The 21,771-nt window shown below is 48.8% G+C and overlaps 2 protein-coding genes across 5 annotated transcripts in view; one reads left to right on the top strand and one right to left on the bottom strand.

Moving 5' to 3' along the window:
• ADARB2 (adenosine deaminase RNA specific B2 (inactive)) overlaps nt 1-21,771 on the top strand; it is a 452,434-nt gene that overhangs the window by 419,620 nt on the left and 11,043 nt on the right. The window contains exons 7-8 of the mRNA XM_074405130.1: nt 869-1,037; nt 20,628-20,809. Coding sequence (XP_074261231.1) covers nt 869-1,037; nt 20,628-20,809 — 351 coding nt within the window. The remainder of the gene's footprint in view (nt 1-868; nt 1,038-20,627; nt 20,810-21,771) is intronic.
• WDR37 (WD repeat domain 37) overlaps nt 1,037-21,771 on the bottom strand; it is a 152,286-nt gene continuing 131,551 nt past the window's right edge. For 2 of the 4 annotated variants that reach the window (XR_012519008.1, XR_012519011.1), the window contains 2 exons: nt 21,511-21,769; nt 1,037-10,356 (listed from right to left, as the gene is read on the bottom strand). The gene's annotated coding sequence lies outside the window, so the exon portion shown is untranslated. The remainder of the gene's footprint in view (nt 10,357-21,510; nt 21,770-21,771) is intronic. The other 2 variants (XR_012519009.1, XR_012519010.1) reach the window with 2 other exon arrangements.

A 21,771-nucleotide genomic window follows, 5' to 3' on the forward strand; every position in this document is an offset into this window, starting at 1 on the left:
AAAAAAATTGTCAAAGAAAAGAAAACATAAATTTAAGCTTTTAATCTTTCTCTTGCTCATGCTCGTTCTCCAAGTAATTGTGGGGTATGGGGTCTAGGGGGCAGGAGTGTCGAGGGGACCCTGGAAAGTAGAACATGGAACACCTGAGAGAGCCAGCAGAGGCTCCATCACTTCTGGGCCTGGCAGGGCTCCTGCCTGTGGAGACCTTCAGTAATTGGGGGACGCAGCAAGAGCAGAGGCGCCCAGGCTATCCCTGTACCTTCACAGGAGCTGCCTCACCAACTCCTCACAGCTGGGGTGGCCAGCACTCCTATTACCCCTTAGTCAGAGGAAGAACCAGGTCACAGTGACTCTGAGAAACTCTCTCCAGGTTCCCATGGGGCCAGAATTGACATCTAGACAAGGATAAGAGCTGAGCTCCAGTCACCACCTATTTCTGCACAGCCCTCCTGCTGAGCATATTTACATTTTTAATGGCTGCAAAAGTGAGAAAATGGTATTTCGTGACACCTGAAAACTACACATCCAACTTCAGGTTCAAGTCTGTGTCTGTAATGAAGTACCTGGGGAGGTAGCGGCCCATGCTCACCTGAGCATGGTTTAGGCTGCAGCCGTGCTTACACAGCAGAGGTGGGTGAGAAGAGACTTTGGCCCATGAAGCCAGGGGTTTTACTCCCAGCCCAGGCCAGATGCTGTGGCTCTGGAGCCTACCCCCACACAGCACTTGCTTCTGAAGCCCCTTCCCCATGCCACATGCCCAGCCATGGCATGGGGCCCTTTGACCTCTATTGCAGCCCTTCCTCCCCTCCCACCCCCCAAAACCAAGGCAGCTTCCCTCTTCTCACTTCTCCACCCTCTTCTCTCCTAGTGCACAGCAGCAAACACCTGGTCAGGAAGTTCCGCGGGCACCTGCGCACCAAGATCGAGTCTGGGGAAGGGACAGTCCCCGTGCGCGGTTCCAGCACAGTGCAGACCTGGGACGGCGTCCTGCTGGGGGAGCAGCTGGTCACCATGTCCTGCACTGACAAGATCGCCAGGTGAGGCCCACAGCTTCCTCTTGAGGATGAGCGCTCAGCCCCCCCGGTTCCCTGAGTCCCACTTCTGGCAAGGTCAGAGATCAAGGGCGCATGCAGTCAGGGCCCTGTGCCTGAGCTGTGGACTCCACAGCCGTTCTGTGTGTTCAGTCCCACACCCTGAGCCCAAGGCACCCCAAGTGAGCAAGGCCTGGCCACCCCAGGCTGCCACTACAGAGGCAAACAGCCCTGGCCTGAGGCTGCCAGACAGTCAGGGTGGCCAAAGGCCAACGAAAAGCCAGGGCCTCCCCTCCCAGCTGCGCTTTCCAACAAAACCTTACTAACATCCCAGGATGGCCACAGGCCTTCATGTCAGCTGCATGGAACACTCTCCCACTGCCCCAAGACGTTGTCTTCTTGGAAGGAGTTTTCAGAGCCTCTGTTTGGAGGTCTCGGGATGAGCCACTTTAGCCGAGCTCTGTGCAGAGGAGCAGGGAGGTGCAGAATGGGCACCCAGCTCCTGCAGTCCCTGCCACGCCCTGAGCTCCCGAGCCCCTCTGCCTGAGATCTGCCTCTACCTTGGTCTGATGCCCCAAGACCTCCCCCACCTCGTTCTGATGCCCCAAGACCTCCCCCACGTTGATGTGACACCCTGAGAGTGCCATCCCCACTGTAGGGCATTTCTCTCACATTGGTCTGGAAAATAGGGGTGGTGTGGGGCCAGCATGAGTTTCCCTAAAAGAGCCATGAACTTCCCCCGAGCCTGATAAAAAACCTAATTACAATGTGGTCCGGAAGTCTGAGTTAAAAGTGACCCCAAACGCCCTCTGGACACGCTGGTCGTCCAGTTACTCTGTCATCTGCAAATGGGGTGAAAGCAGTGCATTCCATGCAAATGGGGTCTCTGGGCCCATGCCACCCCCAACTCCTAACCAGTGAGGCCCCTGAGACCCTCTGTAAGGACGTTTCTGTGGTTAAACCAGGCAGGAGGTGCACAGGGCTGTCCCTAGGACATGAAGAAAGGAGGCTGAGTAAGGGAGAGAGGTAGGAAGCCTGAAGCCCATGGAGGACAGGGAGCATCACCTCCGACCCTTGCATGGAGCCTTTTGTGCCATGGGATCCTGGGCTCCCGACCACCCAGCAGGATCTGGGGAGAGAAGGGAGACGGTAGGCCCAATCGGCCCCTGTAATTCTCGTCAAAACAGCTATCCTGGGATAGCTGCCTCATGAGGGCAGGCTGTGGCTCCAGTGCCCAGGCAGGACAGGGACCTCCCATGTGCCCAGCAGATCACAACCCATCCTAAGCCCAAGCACTGGGCCCTGGCCCATCCTGAAAACCCAAAGGACTGGAGGTCAAGGGGGTGACATCAGGTGGTACAGAGTGCACGAAGACGGGAGACCCGAGCCACACCTGTGCTTTGCCCCCCCCACCCTTGGATCCACACCGAGTGGCTTTGGGGGCCCCAGGCAGATGGAACCCCAGCCGCTGAGAGCAGTGGTTCCACTTTGTCATGGAAATCACAGGAGGGCTGTGAGAAAATGGTGCCTGTTCCAGGCTCTGGGCACTCCTGGCCAGGGAGCCATAGGGTCGGCTAATGAGAGTGGACCAAAGCCATAGTTTCCACATCAAAGGGAACAGGCCACTGTCAACAAATAGCTCATTTTTCAGGAGAAAATGTATTCCTTGTTATTCTCATCTCTGCATGACGGGGGAAAAGCAGTTATTTTCACCTCAACTGAAATTCTCTTGGTACCCTATGATAGCATTGGGTTTCTAAATTCACTCTCTGAGGCCCCAGAAAAACAAAGTAAATTAACACTACAGAATTGAAACTCTGCTGTCCTTAGGATCTTAACCATCCAGATGGTGGACTAAACATGGTGCAGACCCATGCAACACTGGCAGGTCTGGGCGCTCAGCGGCCACCCGAGGGGCAGGGTTTTCTCTCTGTAACAAAAATCTCCTTGAAAAGCAAATGTCCATACTGCTTCATGGCCAGGGGTTTTCAGTGTCTGGGATTTGGGGGTGATTCTAGATTCTTTTTGAAAAGAGATTAAAAGTTTGTGGAAATTGTCACACCTGTGACTGGATGGCTGGAATGAGAACTCCCAAATTTGTCCAGGAATTAATCCTAAGCACTCAAAGTATAGAACAGTGTGTGTCCATCCTCTCCATTCATGAATGCTTCATCCACAAGTCTGGTGACAGGACAGGGGCACAGTGGAAGCGGGGAGGTGCGTGCCCGGGATTAGGGGTGTGGGCAGGGCTTGAAATGCCTCCAGCCCCTGGCCTGGCCCCTCAAACCCAATCCCACCTTCTGATTTTGTGGCAGGTTCTCTCCTGTCTTAGAATTCTCCTTTTCCCTGTCCCATCATTTCTTCTTCCTTCTCTAGCTCTCATCTTCTCTGTATCTCTCTTCCTCTGTCTCTTTATCTCTGTCCTGGTCTCTGTTTCTCTGCCTCTGTCTTTGTCTCTTCATCTGTGTCCTTGCCTCTCTGTGTGCATCTGTCTCTCCCTTTCCATCTCATCCTTCTCCCTGGTTGTGCACATCTCATCTCTTCATCTCTGCCCCACTCACCTGATGAGCTCCCTGCACCTCTCCTTCTGCCTGCTCTCTCTGTGCTGATGCCTTTGCCTCCTCGGGTCCTGCCCCATGCCGTTCCCTGAACGGAGACTGCAGGAGTTCGGATCCAGGTATCATCTACTTCTGCATCTGAACACTGACCTCCAATGGCTTGCCAGTGCTGCTTGGCTGCAGAGTGCCTTCCATGGTAGGGTGCCCTCAGGGCCACTGGGCTGCAGGGTGCCTACCATGGTGAGGTGCATTCAGTAGTTCTCGATGGTCCTCAGGGGCCCTGAGTCAGTGGCCCTTGCTGGTGAGCAGGAAGGGGTGGAGGGGTGACAGTGGCCCTGATGACGACAGAAGTAGTACCACCACTCAGAGCCTCTCCTCTGGGCCAGGCACAAGCAGCAGCATTGGGACACAGCCTTTGGCATGAAGGTACCTGTGGATCTGCCAAAATCAGACTGAGCATAAGACAAGCGTGTCAGTGCTAAGGCAGGAGCTGTTTCAGAATGGAGCCACGCTTACCATTTCTGAGTGGAAGCATATGTTATGCTAACGACTCCAGACCATAAGCATCTGGACTATGCGTTATTTGTACAGAAAGACCATCTGACGATGTATATGTTCATCTGTTTTCTATCCTGTACAAAAACAAAAATTAAACCTACAGCTTAAATAACATTCAGCATAAAGGACCCTCATTCACAAAGACACATGAAATATTCTAAATCAGGGAGTTAATGGCAGTCAATGGCAGTCTCTCACTCTGGAGAGTGGCATCTGAGGACACAGAGGCAGAAGTTGCCATATGTGAAGTGGCAAGAGGATGCACGTGGCCACAGAAACAACCTCACATGAGGCACTGTGCCCACCGCAGGAGCCAGCCACGTCCTGAGGGCCACAATGAGATGTGCAGGCAGTTGCAAAAATAGGTTGTCAGAGGGGATCCAAGATGGCCAAGCAGGAGCAGCTCTGGATTGCAGCTCCCAGCGAGTGTGCACAGGGTGAGTGGTCACCACATTTCCAGACAGATTTTTATTGCCCTCACACCAGGAGATTGCCAGGTGGAGGAGCACCACAGGTCTCCCATGGCTGTTTCAACTGGTGTGATGGCTCTACGCTCAGAAATTTTACACAGGTCCAGGGGCCATTTCAGCTGGTGACGGTAGCGCCAGGAAGACAGAGTCACCAGTTCAACTGATTAAAAAGGGGACTGAAACAGGGAGCCAGGCCAGGAGATTCCCGGGCAGAAAAGCACCTCCAGCACAGCCGGCACAGTGGGTCTCTGCACAAAATCTCACACAAATCCGGGTGCCTATTCAACTTGCAACCGGAATGCCCAGGGGACAGAGTCACCCATTCAACTGAAAAAAAGGGTACTGAAACAGAGTCAGGTCAGGAGATTCCTGGACGAAAAAGCACCATGAGCCCCCAGCGCGACTTTTTCAGGTGGCACAGCAGGTCTTCGCACAAGAACTCACACAAATCTGGGCGCCATTTCCGAGGTACTCCACCACTACCGAGGTGGTCCGCCATCAAAGAGGCAGCCTGCTGTTGCCGAGGCAGTCCATTATTACAGAGAGAGTCTGACATTACAGAGGCGGGCCGCCATTGTCAAGGCAGTTATAACTATACCCCTATAAACAGGACTGCAGGGAAGTTCATACAGCAACTGGGTAGAACCCACAGCAGACCAACAATGCCTCTGCTGGCAGACTGACTAGGCTGCCTCCTTGCTGGGAAGGGCATCCCTGAAAAAAGGCAGCACCATGGCAAACTTAGAAATAAAGCCCTAACTTCCTGAGACAGAGCAACTGTGGGAAAAAAGGCAGTTATGAGTTCTACTGCAGCAGACTTAAACGTACCTGCCCAGCAGCTCTGAAGGAAAGAAACTAAGAACCTTAAAGAAAGGTTTGACGAAATGCTAACGAGAATAAACAGCTTAGACGGGAACATAAATGAATCAGTGGAACTGAAAAAAATAACACGAGAACGTCACAAAGCATACGCACGTTTCAGCAGCAGGACTGACCAAGCGGAAGAAAGGATATCATTTGAAGACCATCTCAATGAAATAAAACAAGAAGGCAAGATTAGAGAAAAAAAGTGTAAAAAGAAACAAACAAAGCCTCCAGGAAATATGGGATTATGTGTGAAAAGACCTAATCTAGGTTTGACAGGTGTACCTGAATATGACAGAGAGAATGAATCCAAGCTGGAAAACACTCTTCAGGATATTATCCCGGAAAACTTCCCCAACCTAGCAAGGCAGGCCAATATTCAAGTCCAGGAAATATAGAGAACATGACAAAGATATTCCTCAAGAAGAGCAACCCCAAGGCACACAACCATCAGATTCACCAGGGTTGAAATGAAGGAGAAAATGCTAAGGGCAGCCAGAGGGAAAGGTCGAGTTACCCACAAAGGGAAGCCCATCATACACGGCGGATCTCCCCGCAGAAACCCTATAAGCCAGAAGAGAGTGGGGGCCAATATTAAATATCCTTAAAGAAATGAACTTTCAACCTAGAATTTCATATCCAGCCAAACTGTTTCATAAACGAAGGAGAAATAAAATCCTTTACGAACAAGCCAGTACTGAGAGATCGCACCACCACCAGGCCTGCTTTACAAGAGCTCCTGAAAGAAGCACTAAACACAGAAAGGAACAACCAGTACCAGCCACTCCAAAAACATACCAAATGGTAAAGAGCATCGACACAATGAAGAAACTGCATCAAATAACAGGCAAAACTAGCAGCTTGGCATCAAAATGGCAGGATCAAATTCATACATAACGATATTAACTTTAAATGTAAATGAGCTAAAAGCCCCAGTCAAAAAGACACAGACTGGCAAACTGGATAAAAAGCCAAAACCCAATGTTGTGCTGTATCCAGGAAACCCTTCTCATATGCAAGGATACACATAGGCTCAAAATAAAGAGATGGAGGAAGATTTACCAAGCAAATGGAGGGCAAAAAGCAACAGGAGTTGCAATCCTAGTCTCTGATAAAATAGACTTTAATCCAGCAAAGATCAAAAGAGACAAAGAAGAACATTACATAATGGTAAAAGGATCAATGCAACAAGAAGAGCTAATGATCCTAAATACACATACACCCAATAGAGGAGCACCCAGATACATAAAGCAAGTTTTTAATGACTTCCAAAGAGACCTAGACTCCCACACAATAATAGTGGGAGACTTTAACACTCCACTCTCGATATTAGACAGATCAATGAGACAGAAAATTAACAGGGATATACAGGACTGGAATTCAGACCAGGACCAAGCAAACCTAACAGACATTTACAGAACTCTCCATTCCAAATCCACAGAATATAGATTCTTCTCAGCACCACATCACACCTACTCTAAAACTGACCACATAATCAGAAGTAAATCACTCCTCAGCAAATGCAAAAGAATGGAAATCATAACAGTCTCTCAGACCACAGTGCAATCAAGTTAGAACTCAGAATTCAGAAACTAACTGCGAACCTCACAGCTTCATGGAAACTGAACTGGCTCTTAAATCTTGACTGGATAAACAATGAAATGAAGGTATATATAAAGATCTTCGAAACCAACGAGAACGAAGACACAGCGTACCAGGATCTCTGGGACACATTTAAAGCAGTGTCTAGAGGAAAATATATAGCAATAAGTGCCCACAAGAGAAGCAAGGAAAGATCTAAAATTGAAACCCTATTGTCAAAGTTGCAAATGCTAGAGGAGCAAGATCAAAAAACTCAAAACCTAGCAGAAGAGAAGAAATAACTAAGATCAGAGCAGAACTGAGGGAGACAGACACACAAAAAACCCTTGAAAAAAAATCATCAGTCCAGCAGCTGGTTCTTTGAAAAGATCAACAAAATAGACCACTAGCCAGATTAATAAAAATAAAAGAATAATCAAATAGATGCAATAAAAAACAATAAAGGGGATATCACCACAGATTCCAAAGAAATACAAACCACCATCAGAGATTACTACAAACAACTCTATGCACATAAACCAGTAAACCTGGAAGAAATGGATAAATTCCTGGACACTTGCATCCTCCCAAGCCTCCAAACCAGGAAGAAGTTGAAACCCTGAATGGACCAATAACAAGGACTGAAGTTGAGGCAGCAATTAATAGCCTACCAACTAAAAAAAGCCCAGGTTCAGATGGGTTCACAGCCAGATTCTACCAGACATACAAAGAGGAGCTGATACTACTCCTTCTGAAGCTATTCCAAACAATACAAAAAGAGGGAATCCTTCCCAAATCATTTTATGAGACCAACACCATCCTGATACCAAAACCTGGCAGAGACTAAACAAGAAAAGAACACTTCAGGCCAATGTCCATGATGAACATAGATGCACAAATCTTCAATAATATACTGGCAAACTGATTGCAACAGCACATCAAAAAGCTTATCCATCACAATCAAGTAGGCTTCATCCTGGGGAGGCAAGGCTGGTTCAACGTACAAAGTCTATAAACGTAATTCACCACATAAACGAAACCAAAGACAACAACCACATGATTATCTCAATAGATGCAGAGAAGGTCTTTGACAAAATTCAACAGCCTTTATACTAAAAACTCTCAATAAACTAGGTATTGACGGAACGCATCTCAAAATAATAACGGCTATTTGTGACAAAGCCACAGCCAATATATACTGAATGGACAAAAACTGGAAGCTTTCCCTTTGAAACCTGGCACTAGACAAGGATGCCCTCTCTCACCACTCCTATTCAATATAGTATTGGAAGTTCTAGCCAGAGCAGTCAGGCAAGAAAAAGAAATAAAGGGTATTCAATTAGGAAAGGAGGAAGTCAAACTATTTCTGTTTGCAGATGATGTGGTTGTATATTTAGAAAACCCCAACGTCTCAGCCCAAAATCTCCTTAAGCTGATAAAGAACTTCAGCAAAGTCTCAGGATACAAAATCAGTGTGTGGAAAATACAGGCATTTCTATACACCAATAACAGACTTAAAGAGAGCTGAATCAAGAACGAACTGCCATTCACAATTGCTACAAAGAGAATAAAATACCTAGGAATACAACTAGCAAAGAATGTAAAGGACCTCTTCTAGGAGAACTACAAACCACTGCTCAGCGAAGTAAGAGAGGACACAAACAGATGGAGAAACATTCCATGCTCATGGTTAGAAGAATCAATATCGTGAAAATGGCCATACTGCCCAAAGTAAATGCAGATTTGATGCTATCCCCATCAAGCCACCAATGATCTTTTTCACAGAACTGGAAAAAAACACCTTAAACTTCATATGGAATCAAAAGAGAGCCTGCACAGCCAAATTAATTATAAGCAAAAAGAACAAAGCTCGAGTGATCACACTACCTGACTTCAAACTATAGCATGAGGCTACAGTAATCAGAACAGCATGGTACTGGTATCAAAACAGCGATATAGACCAGTGGAACAGAACAGAGGCCTCGGAGGCAATACCACACATTTACAACCATCTGATCTTTGACAAACCTGACAAAAACAAGCAATGGGGAAAGGATTCCTTTTAATAAATGGTGTTGGGAAAACTGGCCAGCCATGTGCAGAAAGCAGAAACTGGACCCCTTCCTGACACCTTACACTAAAATTAAGTCCAGAAGGATTAAAGACTTAAACATAAGACCTACCACCATAAAAACCCTAGAAGAAAATCTAGCAAAACCATTCAGGACATAGGCATAGGCAAGGACTCCATGACGAAAACACCAAAAGCATTGGCAACAAAAGCCAAAATAGACAAATGAATGGGACCTACTCAAACTCCAGAGCTTCTGCACAACAAAAGAAAGTCATTAGAGTGACTCTGCAACCAACAGAATGGGAAAAAAATATTTGCAGTTTACCCATCTGACCAAGGACTAATATCCAGAATCTATAAAGAACTATAACAGACTTACAAGAAAAAAACAAGCCCATTCAAAAGTGGGCGAAGGATATAAACACTTTTCAAGAGAAGACATATATGAGGCCAATAAACATATGAAAACATGCTCATCATCACTGGTCATTAGAGAAATGCAAATCAAAACCACATTGAGATACCATCTCACGCCAGTTAGAATGGCAATCATTAAAAAATCTGGAGACAACGTACTGGAGAGGATGTGGAGAAATAGGAACACTTTTACACTGTTTGTGGGAGTGTAAATTAGTTCAACTATTGTGGAAAACAGTGTGGCGATTCCTTAGGGACCTAGAAATAGAAAATGCCATTTGACACAGCAATCCCACTACAGAGTATCCAAAGGATTATAAATTTTTCTATTCTAAGGACACATGCACACGAATGTTCATTGCAGCACTGTTTACAATAGCAAAGACCTGGAACCAAGCCAAATGCCCATCGATGATAGACTGGACAGGGAAAATGTGGCACATATACACCATGGAATATTACACAGCCATGAGAAACAATGAGTTTTTGTCCTTTGTAGGAACATGAACCTGGAAACCATCATTCTCAGCAAACTGACACAAGAACAGCAAATCAAACACCACATGTTCTCACTCGTAGGCAGGTGTTGAACAATGAGAACACATGGACACAGGGAGGGGAGCATCACACACTGGGGTCTGTGGGGGAGAACCAGGGGAGGGACAGCGGGGGTTGGGGATTTGGGGAGGGATAACATGGGGAGAAATGCCAGATATAGGTGATGGGAAGGAAGGCAGCAAACCACATTGCCATATATGTACCTGTGCAACAATCTTGTATGTTCTTCACATGTACCCCAAAACCTAAAAAGCAATAAAATGTATTTTTTTAAAAAAGCAGGTTGTCAGGTTATTATTAAAAACTAAATTACATCAACTTAGAACTAAATGTTATATTAAAACAAACATATAGTACTCAAAACTCACCACTTTAAATTATTTTGCTGTTATCTCTGCTCTTGAAATTATTTACATCTCTCATATATGTGTGGTGGTTCATGACCACCCAAGCTGGCTAAGTGACCTCACACTGGGGCCTTGAAATTGGCCTTAGTGATGGTGCTTACACCATGCAAATTGGGAAGCTACACACGCGTCCTGTTTTTTTGGTTTTTGGTTTTTTTTGAGAGCTGATTGTTAGCAACATACCACTGTCTCGTCCAGAAATAACACACTTGAGGCTGCTGAGTGTCCACTGTCTCAACAAGGGGGCCCTCATCCTCCTTAGAATCCATCCTTCCCACCCAACTCTGAGCTTCTGGCAGGCAGGGACCCTATCTCATTCCACCTTATTCATTAAGTGTCTTGCACAGTGGGTGTGGGCAAGTAGCAGGCATAGATAGATCGATAATAGACGGATAGAGATGACAAGTGATACATATAGATAATAGATGACAGATGATAGGGAGATAGGTGGTAGATGTAGATAGATAGATTAGATAGATGATACAGATCATAAAAGATGATAGAAGAAAGATGGATAGATCAGATGATTGGTAGATGATAGATTATAGATTAGGTGGTTCATAGCTAATAAAAGATAGGACAGAGGGAAGGAGAAAGGAGCAATTAGAGGCTGAGCTACAGCAGGAGGGGACAAGAGCTTAAAACCCCTCACAGCATGTTGGCTACACCTAGGTGGGCTGGTAGGGAATGTGATGGAGCCTCATTGGCCCAGGCTGGCGAGTGCAACCTCTGAGTTGCCCTGGTGCTGGTTACAGCAACCCTGAAGCATTGGCTCACTTGGCTGTGACGGCTCCACTGAGACCCATCCCGAGGAGACGTCTACACCATGGGGAGCCCCAGTGCAGGAAGGGGCTGCCTCCGACTGTCCCCGCCTTTCCATCCACCTGAGCACCACACGCCAGGCATCGTTACACCCCCACAAGGTACAAAGTGCTGTACATGGTCAGCTTCCAGGAGCTGCTCACCGTGCTCTTGAATGAAGGAAACCTGCTTTGTTAGAACGGCCACGATGTGAACAAGGAATCACTGCGGCGTGATTGATGACACCGTGGGAACGGGAATGTCAGAAGACTGCGGCCTTCTGATGTGCCATGCAACAACTTCACAGAGCTGCAGCACACGCCTTCTGTCCTCCCACTAACTTCAGCCAGGGCTACAAAAGTATCCATGCTGCTCATAAATTTTAGGGATGTGCTAAAACCAGTGAAACCTGCGGATTTTCTCTCCTAGAGAGCACAAGTCTCATCCCACACGTGGCCGGGAACCCGTGGTCATGTCGGCTTCCTCGTTTCGAAATTTCTCTGTGAAGAGGCGCAGTTCTGTTTGGACAGCCATGAGAGAAATTTCTGGCTGGCTTTTGATCCCCGACTTTGTATGGCTTTCATGTAATAAAATGGGACTAAATGGATAGAACTGTATATATAATTAAGGCACAGAAAGCGTATCCATTAGACAAATTGGTAATTCTTTTTGCAATTTCCCTTTGATATCAATGAAAAAAGATCTTTTGTATAAGAGATCTAAACAAACAACACAGTGACATTACTTCCCACCTACAGATCAAAAGTAATGCATAGGTATCACCTTTCAGATCAATAGTACCCTGTAATAATATTCCTAGGTAACAGCAGGCGTTCTTCTGGGTACAGAACTCCATGAATAATAATAGATTTCATTTCAGAATGTCAGTGGTAAGATCATTTTACAGCAAAATCTGAAAGTGTGTTATAGAAACCTTGAAGTTTTTGCAGTGGCTTAAAATGGGCCATAAAACATCGTGGAGAAAACTTTTTTTTCACATTTCCTGACACATCACCTGATGTCCCCTCCATCCTCTTGAGTGTAGGCTTCTGGCGTTCTGTGGCCACAATTGTTCAGTGCACTGGGGCCTGCAAGAGCACTCAAGTGGATGTGGGCATGTGGGTGTGAGTGACTGGATGTAGGTGTGTGGGTGACTGGGTATGGGTGTGTTAGTGGGTGTGGGTGACAGTGGGTAACTGTGGGTGTCAGTGTGTGGGTGGGTGTGGGTGACTGTGACAGTGTGGGTGTGTGGGGTGGGGTGAGTGTGACACTGGGTGACAGCATGGATGTGGACGTGTGCATCTGTGTGGGCATGGGTGTGGGTGTTGCTGCGGGTGATGGTGATGGTGCTGCTATCTCCACTCCTAAGGGCCGAGGGCCTCCCTGGAAGGTAGATCACCCCATGCTGATAGGGTTGCAGTTCTTTTTTATACAGCCTCAGCATTGCTCTGGGGGTCACTGAAAGTCGTTTGTCTCTATCTTGCGTATGAGTCAGTGCCCCGTAGGGCTTCAGAGCCTCCTGAGACCCACACCTAATGTTCTCCACCATTCAGACGGATCTGGGGCTGTTGCCAGGCTGAATGCCCCTTACTGCATCTGAAATCCACTGTGGTCTCTGGGGACCCACGACTGAGCCATAGGAGTATGTCTTGAGCCCGTTTGCTGGGCAGGACCCCCACCCTGCCTACGTGTGTGCCCGACAGCACCGACAGCTCATCAGGCTCCGGGTGCCCCAGCAGAGAAAGCTGAGAGCCAGGCCCCTGCTCAGAAGCTGCTCTTTCTGGGCCAAGGGCTTGTGGCCATCTTGTCTCCCCTGACAGATCAGGCCCTCCCTGTGGTGCCCAGAACTGTGTCCTTGCATCTCAGGGCCTCAGCAGACACCACTGATGTGATGATATGTGACCACTTAGAGCCTGCACGTGAGTGCTGGGGCCAGGGACAGATGCGCCCAGGTGTCCTTGGCCTCTGTGACCTCAGAGGCAGCAGGTACTCAGAGGATGGGGAGTCTGGAGGTGGCACCAGCCACATGCCCCCAGGGGAAGCACAACCCTGTGGACGCCTTTTCAGAGCCCATGAGTGCTGCCTGGTCCCCAAAACCAGCCCCAAGGAAATGGCCTGATGTGCAGCCGGTCCCACAGGGGTCTAGGCCGAGAGAGGACACTCTACAGTCCCAGGTCCCTGAGGCTCCTCAGTCTACTGAGGGCCTAGTGCTGAATGCAAAGGGGCTGGGGAAGCGGGGAGGTGAGAGGGTAGGAGGAAGAGGCAGGGACCAGCACAGGGCCGCTGCCTGCACATGAGTGCTGGGGCCAGGGACAGATGTCCCCAGGTGTCCTCGGCCTCTTCTGTGACCTTAGAGGCAGCGGGTGCTCAGAGAACAGGGACTCTGGAGGTGGCAGCAGCCACATGCCCCCCGGGAAACACAACCCTGTGGGCGCCCTTTCAGAGCTCTGGCCTGGGAGAACATCCCTGTTTGAAGCTGCCCCACTGTGGTTGTCGCCACAGCCGCCCTAGGAGGCTGACACTGGAGGGCAAGAGAAATCACCCAGTCAGTTTTCGGGAAATCAGAGGACGTATAAAGTCACAGCAAACTCTATTCCTAAAATCCTACCACCACCACAGCCCTGGGAAGACGGAATGAACTGCAGAAAATGGGTTGTTTCACGGGTTCATGAGGATTGACCAGCAAAGACGCAAGTTAAGGTTGAGGAGCATCCTGGCAACCAAACCCTGCCCCTGTGTGGGACGAGAGTCGGACACGGCAGACATGACAACCCCGTGCTGAGGGCCCGCAGACATAGCCTGTTTCTCCAGCTCCATGGAGTCAGGCTTCACTCTCACTAACGGCAAACCCCAGGCTCCTGGAAGAACAGGGAAAACTGCAGAGGTGCTTTTAGCTTTTGTCTCAAAGTATCAAATACTGAGTGGCATATAAAACATCTAAATCTTCTGGAACTAATGTTCCCTCAGATACGGTTTCTAATTTTAAGTACCTGAGCTTGATTATTGATCACAATGTGTCATTAGATAAACAGATTAAAACTTTCTCCAAGAAAATGAACTGTAAGAAATTATAGCTGCTCTCTGGGGAATACGGCACTGGCTGATTTCTGAACTTAAATTTCAGACTGTGTAGAGCTCCGTCTCCCTCTGCCTAGACAGGGGCTGCTCAGCATTCTTCGACAAGAGCCTCTCGAGCCTCCTCCTTGTTGCCAGCCTGCCAGGGAACAATCCTGATGCCTTCCTCTGTGATTTGTTGCTGGACTTCTTGTTTTTAAAATGTTATCAACACCACTGAGGTCAAATGAGTGTTGCTCATGGTTCTAACATTAAATTGTAGATCTTCGTAACATAACTGCTCTTATTCCCCGTCTGGTTTAAAAAATATTTTTACTGATTTTAATATTATATAGATTGTGTGGTGATTTCATTATAGGTTTTAAGTGACCTCTTTTTTCTTCCCCCCCCCCCCCCCCGAGATGAAGTCTTGCTCTTGTCACCCAGGCTGGAGTGCAGTGGCACAATATCAGCTCACTGTAGCCTCCGCCTCCCAGGTTCAAGCAATTCTCTGCCTCAACCTCCCGAGTAGCTGGGATTACAAGCATGAGCCACCACACCAGGCTAATTTTTGTATTTTTAGCAGAGACGGGTTTCACCATGTTGGCTACGCTGGTCTCAAACCCCTGATCTCAAGGGATCTGCCCACCTCAGCCTCCCAAAGTGCTGGGATTACAGGCGTGAGCCACCATGCTCAGCCTAAAGTGACATTTTATAACAACTCTAGTGAGGAAAGAGGTAGTGATCAATTCACTGACACTTAACAAATATAAAAAGGAATAATGAAAACATCAGCAGCCCCTCTGCCTCCGAAGCTCTGCCCTCCTGCACCAGCACCACCGACCTTGGCCAAGGCTCCTGCGACCAGAGCCCAGTTCCTGGGGGCACCCGCCCAGATGTTGTGGAGATGACCAAGGGTGACAAGCTGGCATCAACAATGTAAGAACTGGGACTCCAGTCTGGGGGACAAGAGAAAACATGAGGCCAGCTGAGTGGGGACCTGGGATGCTCAGCAATGACTCAGTGTGAACGCCGCAAAGCCAACAGAGATGCAGAGACGGAGGCACAGGGCTGAGGCCCTTAAGTCACCAGGTGTCATCTCACAGCCGCTATCCTCATAGAAGGAACCAAAGGTCCTCGGGCTGAGTGAAACCTGTCCTTAGTCTCCAGAACCAAGAGGCCAACCAGAGTACTCTTAAGACTCTGGGAGATAAAGGTTCCACGTGAATTTTCAGGAACACGAGCATTTGGATGGCAGAGCCTGGGGTGTACACTGCGCTCCTTTCCCTGTGCCCTGACCTATGTGAGCTCCCAGGCAGAGACGACTCAGGCTGTGCCACAGCTCTGGTCGGTTGTCTCCTGCTGTGAAGCGAACCACCCCAGAACCACCCCAAAAACTTGGTGGCCCTGAAACAGCAAGCCCGTGTACTCCCAGGCCCTCCCTACAAGTTCAGGAGTTGCTCACTTCCTCCCTACATGGTGCCGACAAGGCAGCCCCCGGGCGGCAGGTCACCTTTACTGGCAGGTCAGCTGGGGTGGGTGGAGGCCCTGGCGCTGCTTCACAGACTCAGGAGTCTCTGCAGAATGGCAGATGGGGCCTAAGCGAGCACCAGGAGGTCAGGGGACCCATTCTACGCGGCATCACTCCAACCCTCGGGCTGAGACGTCCCAAGCCACAGAGGTTCAAGGCAGGTGCAGGCCCCCCTGGGGGTGTCACAGTCACATGGAGGAAGAGCCTGTGGGATGTTGCCCGGCATTGTTTCCATCTCTGAACAAAACACAGCTGCTGAAGGGACACACCATCCATCAGCTTCCTCCTACGCATCAGGCACCTCCCTCTGCACACCAGACCCGTGCTCAGCAATGCCAGGAGATTTAAACCACAGGCACCCAAGGTCTGGGGCAGGGGCAGCCCAGCAGGAGGCAGCCACGATGCCACTGGACACAAGGCAGGGACCTCAAGAGGGGACAGCCTGGGAGTCTGGTGTTTATAGAGCAATCACAAAAGCGTCCCACATGATGTGATGGGCGAAGCTGGCAGGAGCCATGAGGGGCGGAGTCTCCACGCAGCAGAAGGCATAGGTCAGGCAGCTGTGGCCTCCTGACCCCAAGGGCGTCCCAGCAAGCAAGGCTCACCTCAGAGGCACTGGAGGTGTGGGACACATGGTCAAGGCAGGCCAGAGCATCACGAACGCACCACCCTTTATTTAACCCATTCCCTGCTAAGACGGACATAGGTGATTTCCAGTTTCTGCTTTGCTGTGCTTTGTCTGCTTTGCAATTACAAACAACCTCTGCAGGACTGGCCCCATCTGTACATCAGGTGTCCATTGAGAATGCAGATGCTGGGTGAATTCCTAGCAGGCGTGTTATTGAGTCAAAAGGCTGTTGGCTTCTCTTTCGCTTAGGCCCCAGAATAGATCTGAGTTGCCTGGAAATGGGATGAGGCATTTATGCAGAGACATCTTGGACTTATTACCTGTGTTGCCAAAATGTGGAAGGAAGAAGGTGCGAGGTGGGGGTTTGAGAGTGGGGTGTGACAGAAGGGAAATGTCACCCCCCAACCAGCCAGAGATTAAATCATCTCCTGTGCTCTTGCAATGCCATTAGAGGTAGGTACGGCTATTGTGACCACAAAACCAACATGGAGACAGTGGTTCTTGAACTGAGCAGCCTCAGGGCCACCTGGAGGCTGCTGCTTAGAATCTGTGCCACCGGGCCCCATCCCAGAGTTCATGAGCCAGCAGTTCCAGGGTGTAGCCTGGGAATTTACATTTCTTTTTTATTTTATTTTTTTTTAAGATGGGGTTTCACCATGTTGGTCAGGCTGGTCTTGAACTCCCGACCTCAGGTGATCAGCCCACCTTGGTCTCCAAAGTGCTTGGATTACAGGCATGAGCCACCACGCCCAGCTGGGAATTTACATTTCTATCAAGTTCTCAGGTGATGCTGGGTGGCTAGCCCAGGCACCCCACTTTGGGGACCACTGAGAAGAGAGTTGATAAGAACAGCAAGAGACGGGTCAAATGAGGCCCCTCTGCCCAGCATCTTGACCTACATGGTTACTTGACGGTGTTGGCTCCAGAATCTGCCACTTTGCTGCGGAAGTCCTCAACCCTGGCTCACTTGAGAGTCACATGGGTGGCACCGAGAAAGTTGATGGCCACACTGACCCCCCAGTCACACCAGAACCCTTGGGGAAACCAGGCCTCAGGAGGTCCTCACAGCTCCCAGACGATCCAGCAGCAGGCTTAAGAGCCACGCCAGGTGGTGGCTGAGTACTTTGCTGCAGGCTTCATGTAACTTTAGAGTTACATCTCCTCAGAGGGCCACGTCACGGCGGAAAACCAAAGCATCCAAACAGGCGAGGGCGGTCCCTGTTCCCTGCCTGACAATGGCGCACCTACAGGGACAGCCTGAGGCATTGTCAACCCACCGCAGACCCATCTTTCCTTCTAGGAGACTGCGGCCTGGGCTGAGTGAGCAGGTTGCCGCTCCTGGCTAAAGATCAGCAGCCTTTTTCCAAGATCTTCCCGCACTTATCTCTGGTATTTCAGTGATTGACACACAGACAAAAATGCATTTATTTAGGGATTATCTGTATTGAAAACTAGACATGGGATTTTTTTTCTCTGTCAACAGTGCGGTAATATCAGCTGTTTGAACAAAAGAAGAGGTATTTTTCCATTCAATCCTGAATGCTAAAAATTCTCCAGCTCATATTCAGAAAGACATTTGGTTTTATTGATCATGTTAGCTGAATAAGTTTAACTCTGATAGCCAGGCAAGGAGAAGGTTGATTTCCTCTTTATTGTAAACGTTATCAGATGGGAACCTGATATTGAAGTTATTAGTTTTCCCAGTGTCCTGCAGCATCACAGACACTCATGTACATTCCAGAAGTCTTGTTCAACACCGGTGCTCCAATAACCTCTAACAGCACGGCATCTCTTCCAGGAATCCTGATTTTACTTTTTAACTCATGGTTTATTTCAAGAAGGTGCTTTGTTACTGATGGTGGAAACATACCTTTCCCTACTTTAATTTGTAAGACATTTTAAGACTGCACTAACAGTCTGAGAATTAACAGGCACACTAGGACCACGTAACCAGAGCCCTGGGCCCCACACGGGGTCCTTTTCAGGGCCTTGTTTTCCAGCATCTCACAACCTAAGGAGGGCCATGCTGCTGAATTTTCCCCCAGCTTTTGATCTGTCCTCTGGTCTCAGATTCAAGGGAACAAGCCAAATCCCTGAACCTCTCCTCAAAAACATTGGCATTGGCTGGACACGGTGGTGACTCAAGCCTGTGATCCCAGCACTGTGGGAGGCCAAGGTGGGTGGATCGCTTGAGCCCAGGAGTTTGAGACCAGCCTGAGCAACATAGCAAGACTCTGCCTCTATGAAAAATACAAAATAATTAGGCTGCAGTGAGCTATGATTGCACCACTTGCCCAGCATACTCCAGTCTGGATGACAGAGTGAGACCCTGTCTAAAAAACAAACCAAAAAAGACTGGGTGCAGTGGCTCACTCTTGTAATCCCAGCACTTAAGGAGGCTGAGGCAGGAGGATCACTTAAGCCCAGAAGTTCAAGATCAACCTGGGCAATACAGCAAAACCATGTCTCTATTTAAAAAACAAAACAAAACAAAAACATAAAACACCAAAGGAAAAGCTCAGTTACAAAAAGTCTCCTTTCCCAGGTTTTGTTGACATGCTCTGACTTAACAGTGAACATCAAAGAAAAAATTGACTCTGAAGAGCCACCGTTGGAGATCCAGGCAGACACGCTGTGGAATGAAGGCTTCTCAGTGGCAGGTGCTCTGTGGCCTCCGTCTCATCCTACCCTTCAGAACTCCTGAGCTCGTCCCTCAGGGAGAACCTCACATATCCAGAGGCCAGCCCTTCCCTTGCTTTCTGGGAGAAACGCTGTGACTTGTAGAAATGACCACAATATTTTTTTAAGTGAACTTATGCAAATCTGATAGACTGAAGTAAATGTTTCATAAAACCAATGACTGTTTAAATTGTAGGACTAAATTGTTTGTATATAAATATTACCTTTTATATTCCATTTGAGTTTTATGTAGATGAGCACATTACTTTAATGACCTGCATTTGCAGAGGGAGAGAGGGAGAGCTGCTCCCCGAAATCCCCACCAGCCAGATGGCTGCCTTTTCTTGCATGAGATTAAAAGATGTTTCTCATTCACAGAGATGCTTCTGAGGCAAATTAATATCACTGGCTAAATTGCCTGTGTTTTTGGAATAAAATTTAAAGAGAACTTTTTAAAGCAATTGGTGTCACAGGTTCTCCGAGAAGATTACTCTCCAGGTAGATTCGGTAATTAATGGAAAGAATTCTGTGTTAATTGACTGCTTCAGGAAGGGAAATATAATGACTCCTTATTAATCATGAAAAAAGGCGCTGCATGCAGGGACTGCAGTAATTGCTCTAACAGTGGAGAAATGTTAATTAATGAAAAGAATAATGATGTAAGAAATTAGCTGCAGAACGCTTGATACTGGTGGAGGTGGGATTTTAAGCACATTAGAGTGGAAACCACAGAACGTCGCCTTGAATAACACACGCATGGAACCTCTTGCCACCCAACTTTAACGGGGAAAAATCCCAGTGCTCTTAGTATTTTTGCTTGAAGAAGCAAAAACATTCACCCAGAGCTATATTTATTTCAAACAAAATGGCCTTGTCGTTCATCTGCAATCCGGGCTTCTAAAACCAAATCATCCCCAGACCAAAGCAAGGTCATTTATTCATGTCATTTAATTTCAACACAATAGGTCATTTTGACTGCTAAGGACAAAGGGAGTAGAAAGTATTTTTCCCTAAACTAAAATAAATTCAATTTCTAATATTTCCCAGCTAATATAAAGAAAACTTCAGATTCACTTTCGGGACAGAGCATCTTTCTTAAAACATCTAATTCTACCTCCCAGAGAGAACATAATAGCTTCCACTCTGCCTAATGACTCATTTTCAGAAAAGGGAGTGGTGTTTGTTAGCACACAGGGGCCCTCAGATCCCCATCCCAGGCGACAGTGGGTTGAGTCTGGGCCCCCCAGGTCCACACGATGGGAAGCGTGACAGGTCCTCAAGACCAGGCCGCAGAGGGGCAGAAAGGACCCAGCTCCCTGGGCTCCGGGTGGGCCCTGCTGACCTCTGGCTCTCCCCACAGCTGTAACTGTCCTGGGCTCCAGGGTGGACCCCACTAACCACTGGCTCTGCCCACAGGTGGAACGTCCTGGGGCTGCAGGGTGCGCTCCTGTCCCACTTCGTGGAGCCTGTATACCTGCAGAGCATCGTGGTGGGCAGCCTGCACCACACGGGCCACCTGGCACGCGTCATGAGCCACCGCATGGAGGACGTCGGCCAGCTGCCCACCTCCTACCGGCACAACCGGCCTCTCCTCAGTGGTAAGAACCCCCGTCCCGGGGGCCCTCGGGCTCCTTCTCACCACCAGGCCAGACGCAGGTGTGCCCGGCAGTGCCATCCCCAGGAGATTGCATCCATGTTGGCTGGTGGCAATTTAAGATTTAATGGGCAAATCCCAACAATTTTAAAAAGGAAAAACGGCAAAAGGTTTCAGCACATACCTGAATATAGGAATAACCCAGGTCTTGGTATGAATTCACAATTGTGTTGTGATGCTGTTTTCAGAATGTGTCATGATGCTGTTTTCAAAGCAATGTCTGAAGTAGCCCCCAAAACAGAATCGCTAGTGCTAGGCTCATCCGAGAGGCCCCACCTGCTCTCCTGGCCACCCACTGGAGGCAACGCTGAGGAAGAGCCAGGTGGGCGACGAGGGGCAGGGAGAGGGGGACACCAGGGCCACGTGGCTGGAGCGGATCTTTGGGACCCAGGGCCCTCTGCACTCTCCACAGGCTGCAAGCTGACTCTGCAAGTGCTGGGCCAGCTCAGCACCAAGGCTCCCCACAGCTCAGATGTCCTCAGAGACCCAAGCCTGCCTGAGCCTCCACTGCCCCATGTTACCTGGGGCCTGCCCGGGCTGCCTGGCATGAAGCCAGTTGCAAGGATGAAGAGTCCCTTGGCGGTTGTGAGGTGCCCTAGAAAGCAGGAAGTGGTCTCGGGAGGGTTTCGTGAGGGATACACTGACCTGTGGCGACTCCCAGCCTTTCACGGTGAGGCACCTTGGCGGGTTCCCGGGAACAATGAGAAGGGATAGGGTTTCCTCTTCGCTGGCAGCCTCGTGCTGGGGCATGCAGAACACCCGGCCTTGGAGTCAGCCCCCGCTGAGTGGGAGCACTCTCGGGAGGGCCTTTCTGTGCAGAATCAGGCAGAGATGTCGGGAAACAGAGAAAAGCCTTGCCCGTGACGCCACGGGCTTTGCAGGGTTAGGGCTTAAACCACATCACCT

The sequence above is a fragment of the Saimiri boliviensis genome, chromosome 8, assembly GCF_048565385.1.
Source record: "Saimiri boliviensis isolate mSaiBol1 chromosome 8, mSaiBol1.pri, whole genome shotgun sequence".
NCBI classification, from domain to species: domain Eukaryota; kingdom Metazoa; phylum Chordata; class Mammalia; order Primates; family Cebidae; genus Saimiri; species Saimiri boliviensis.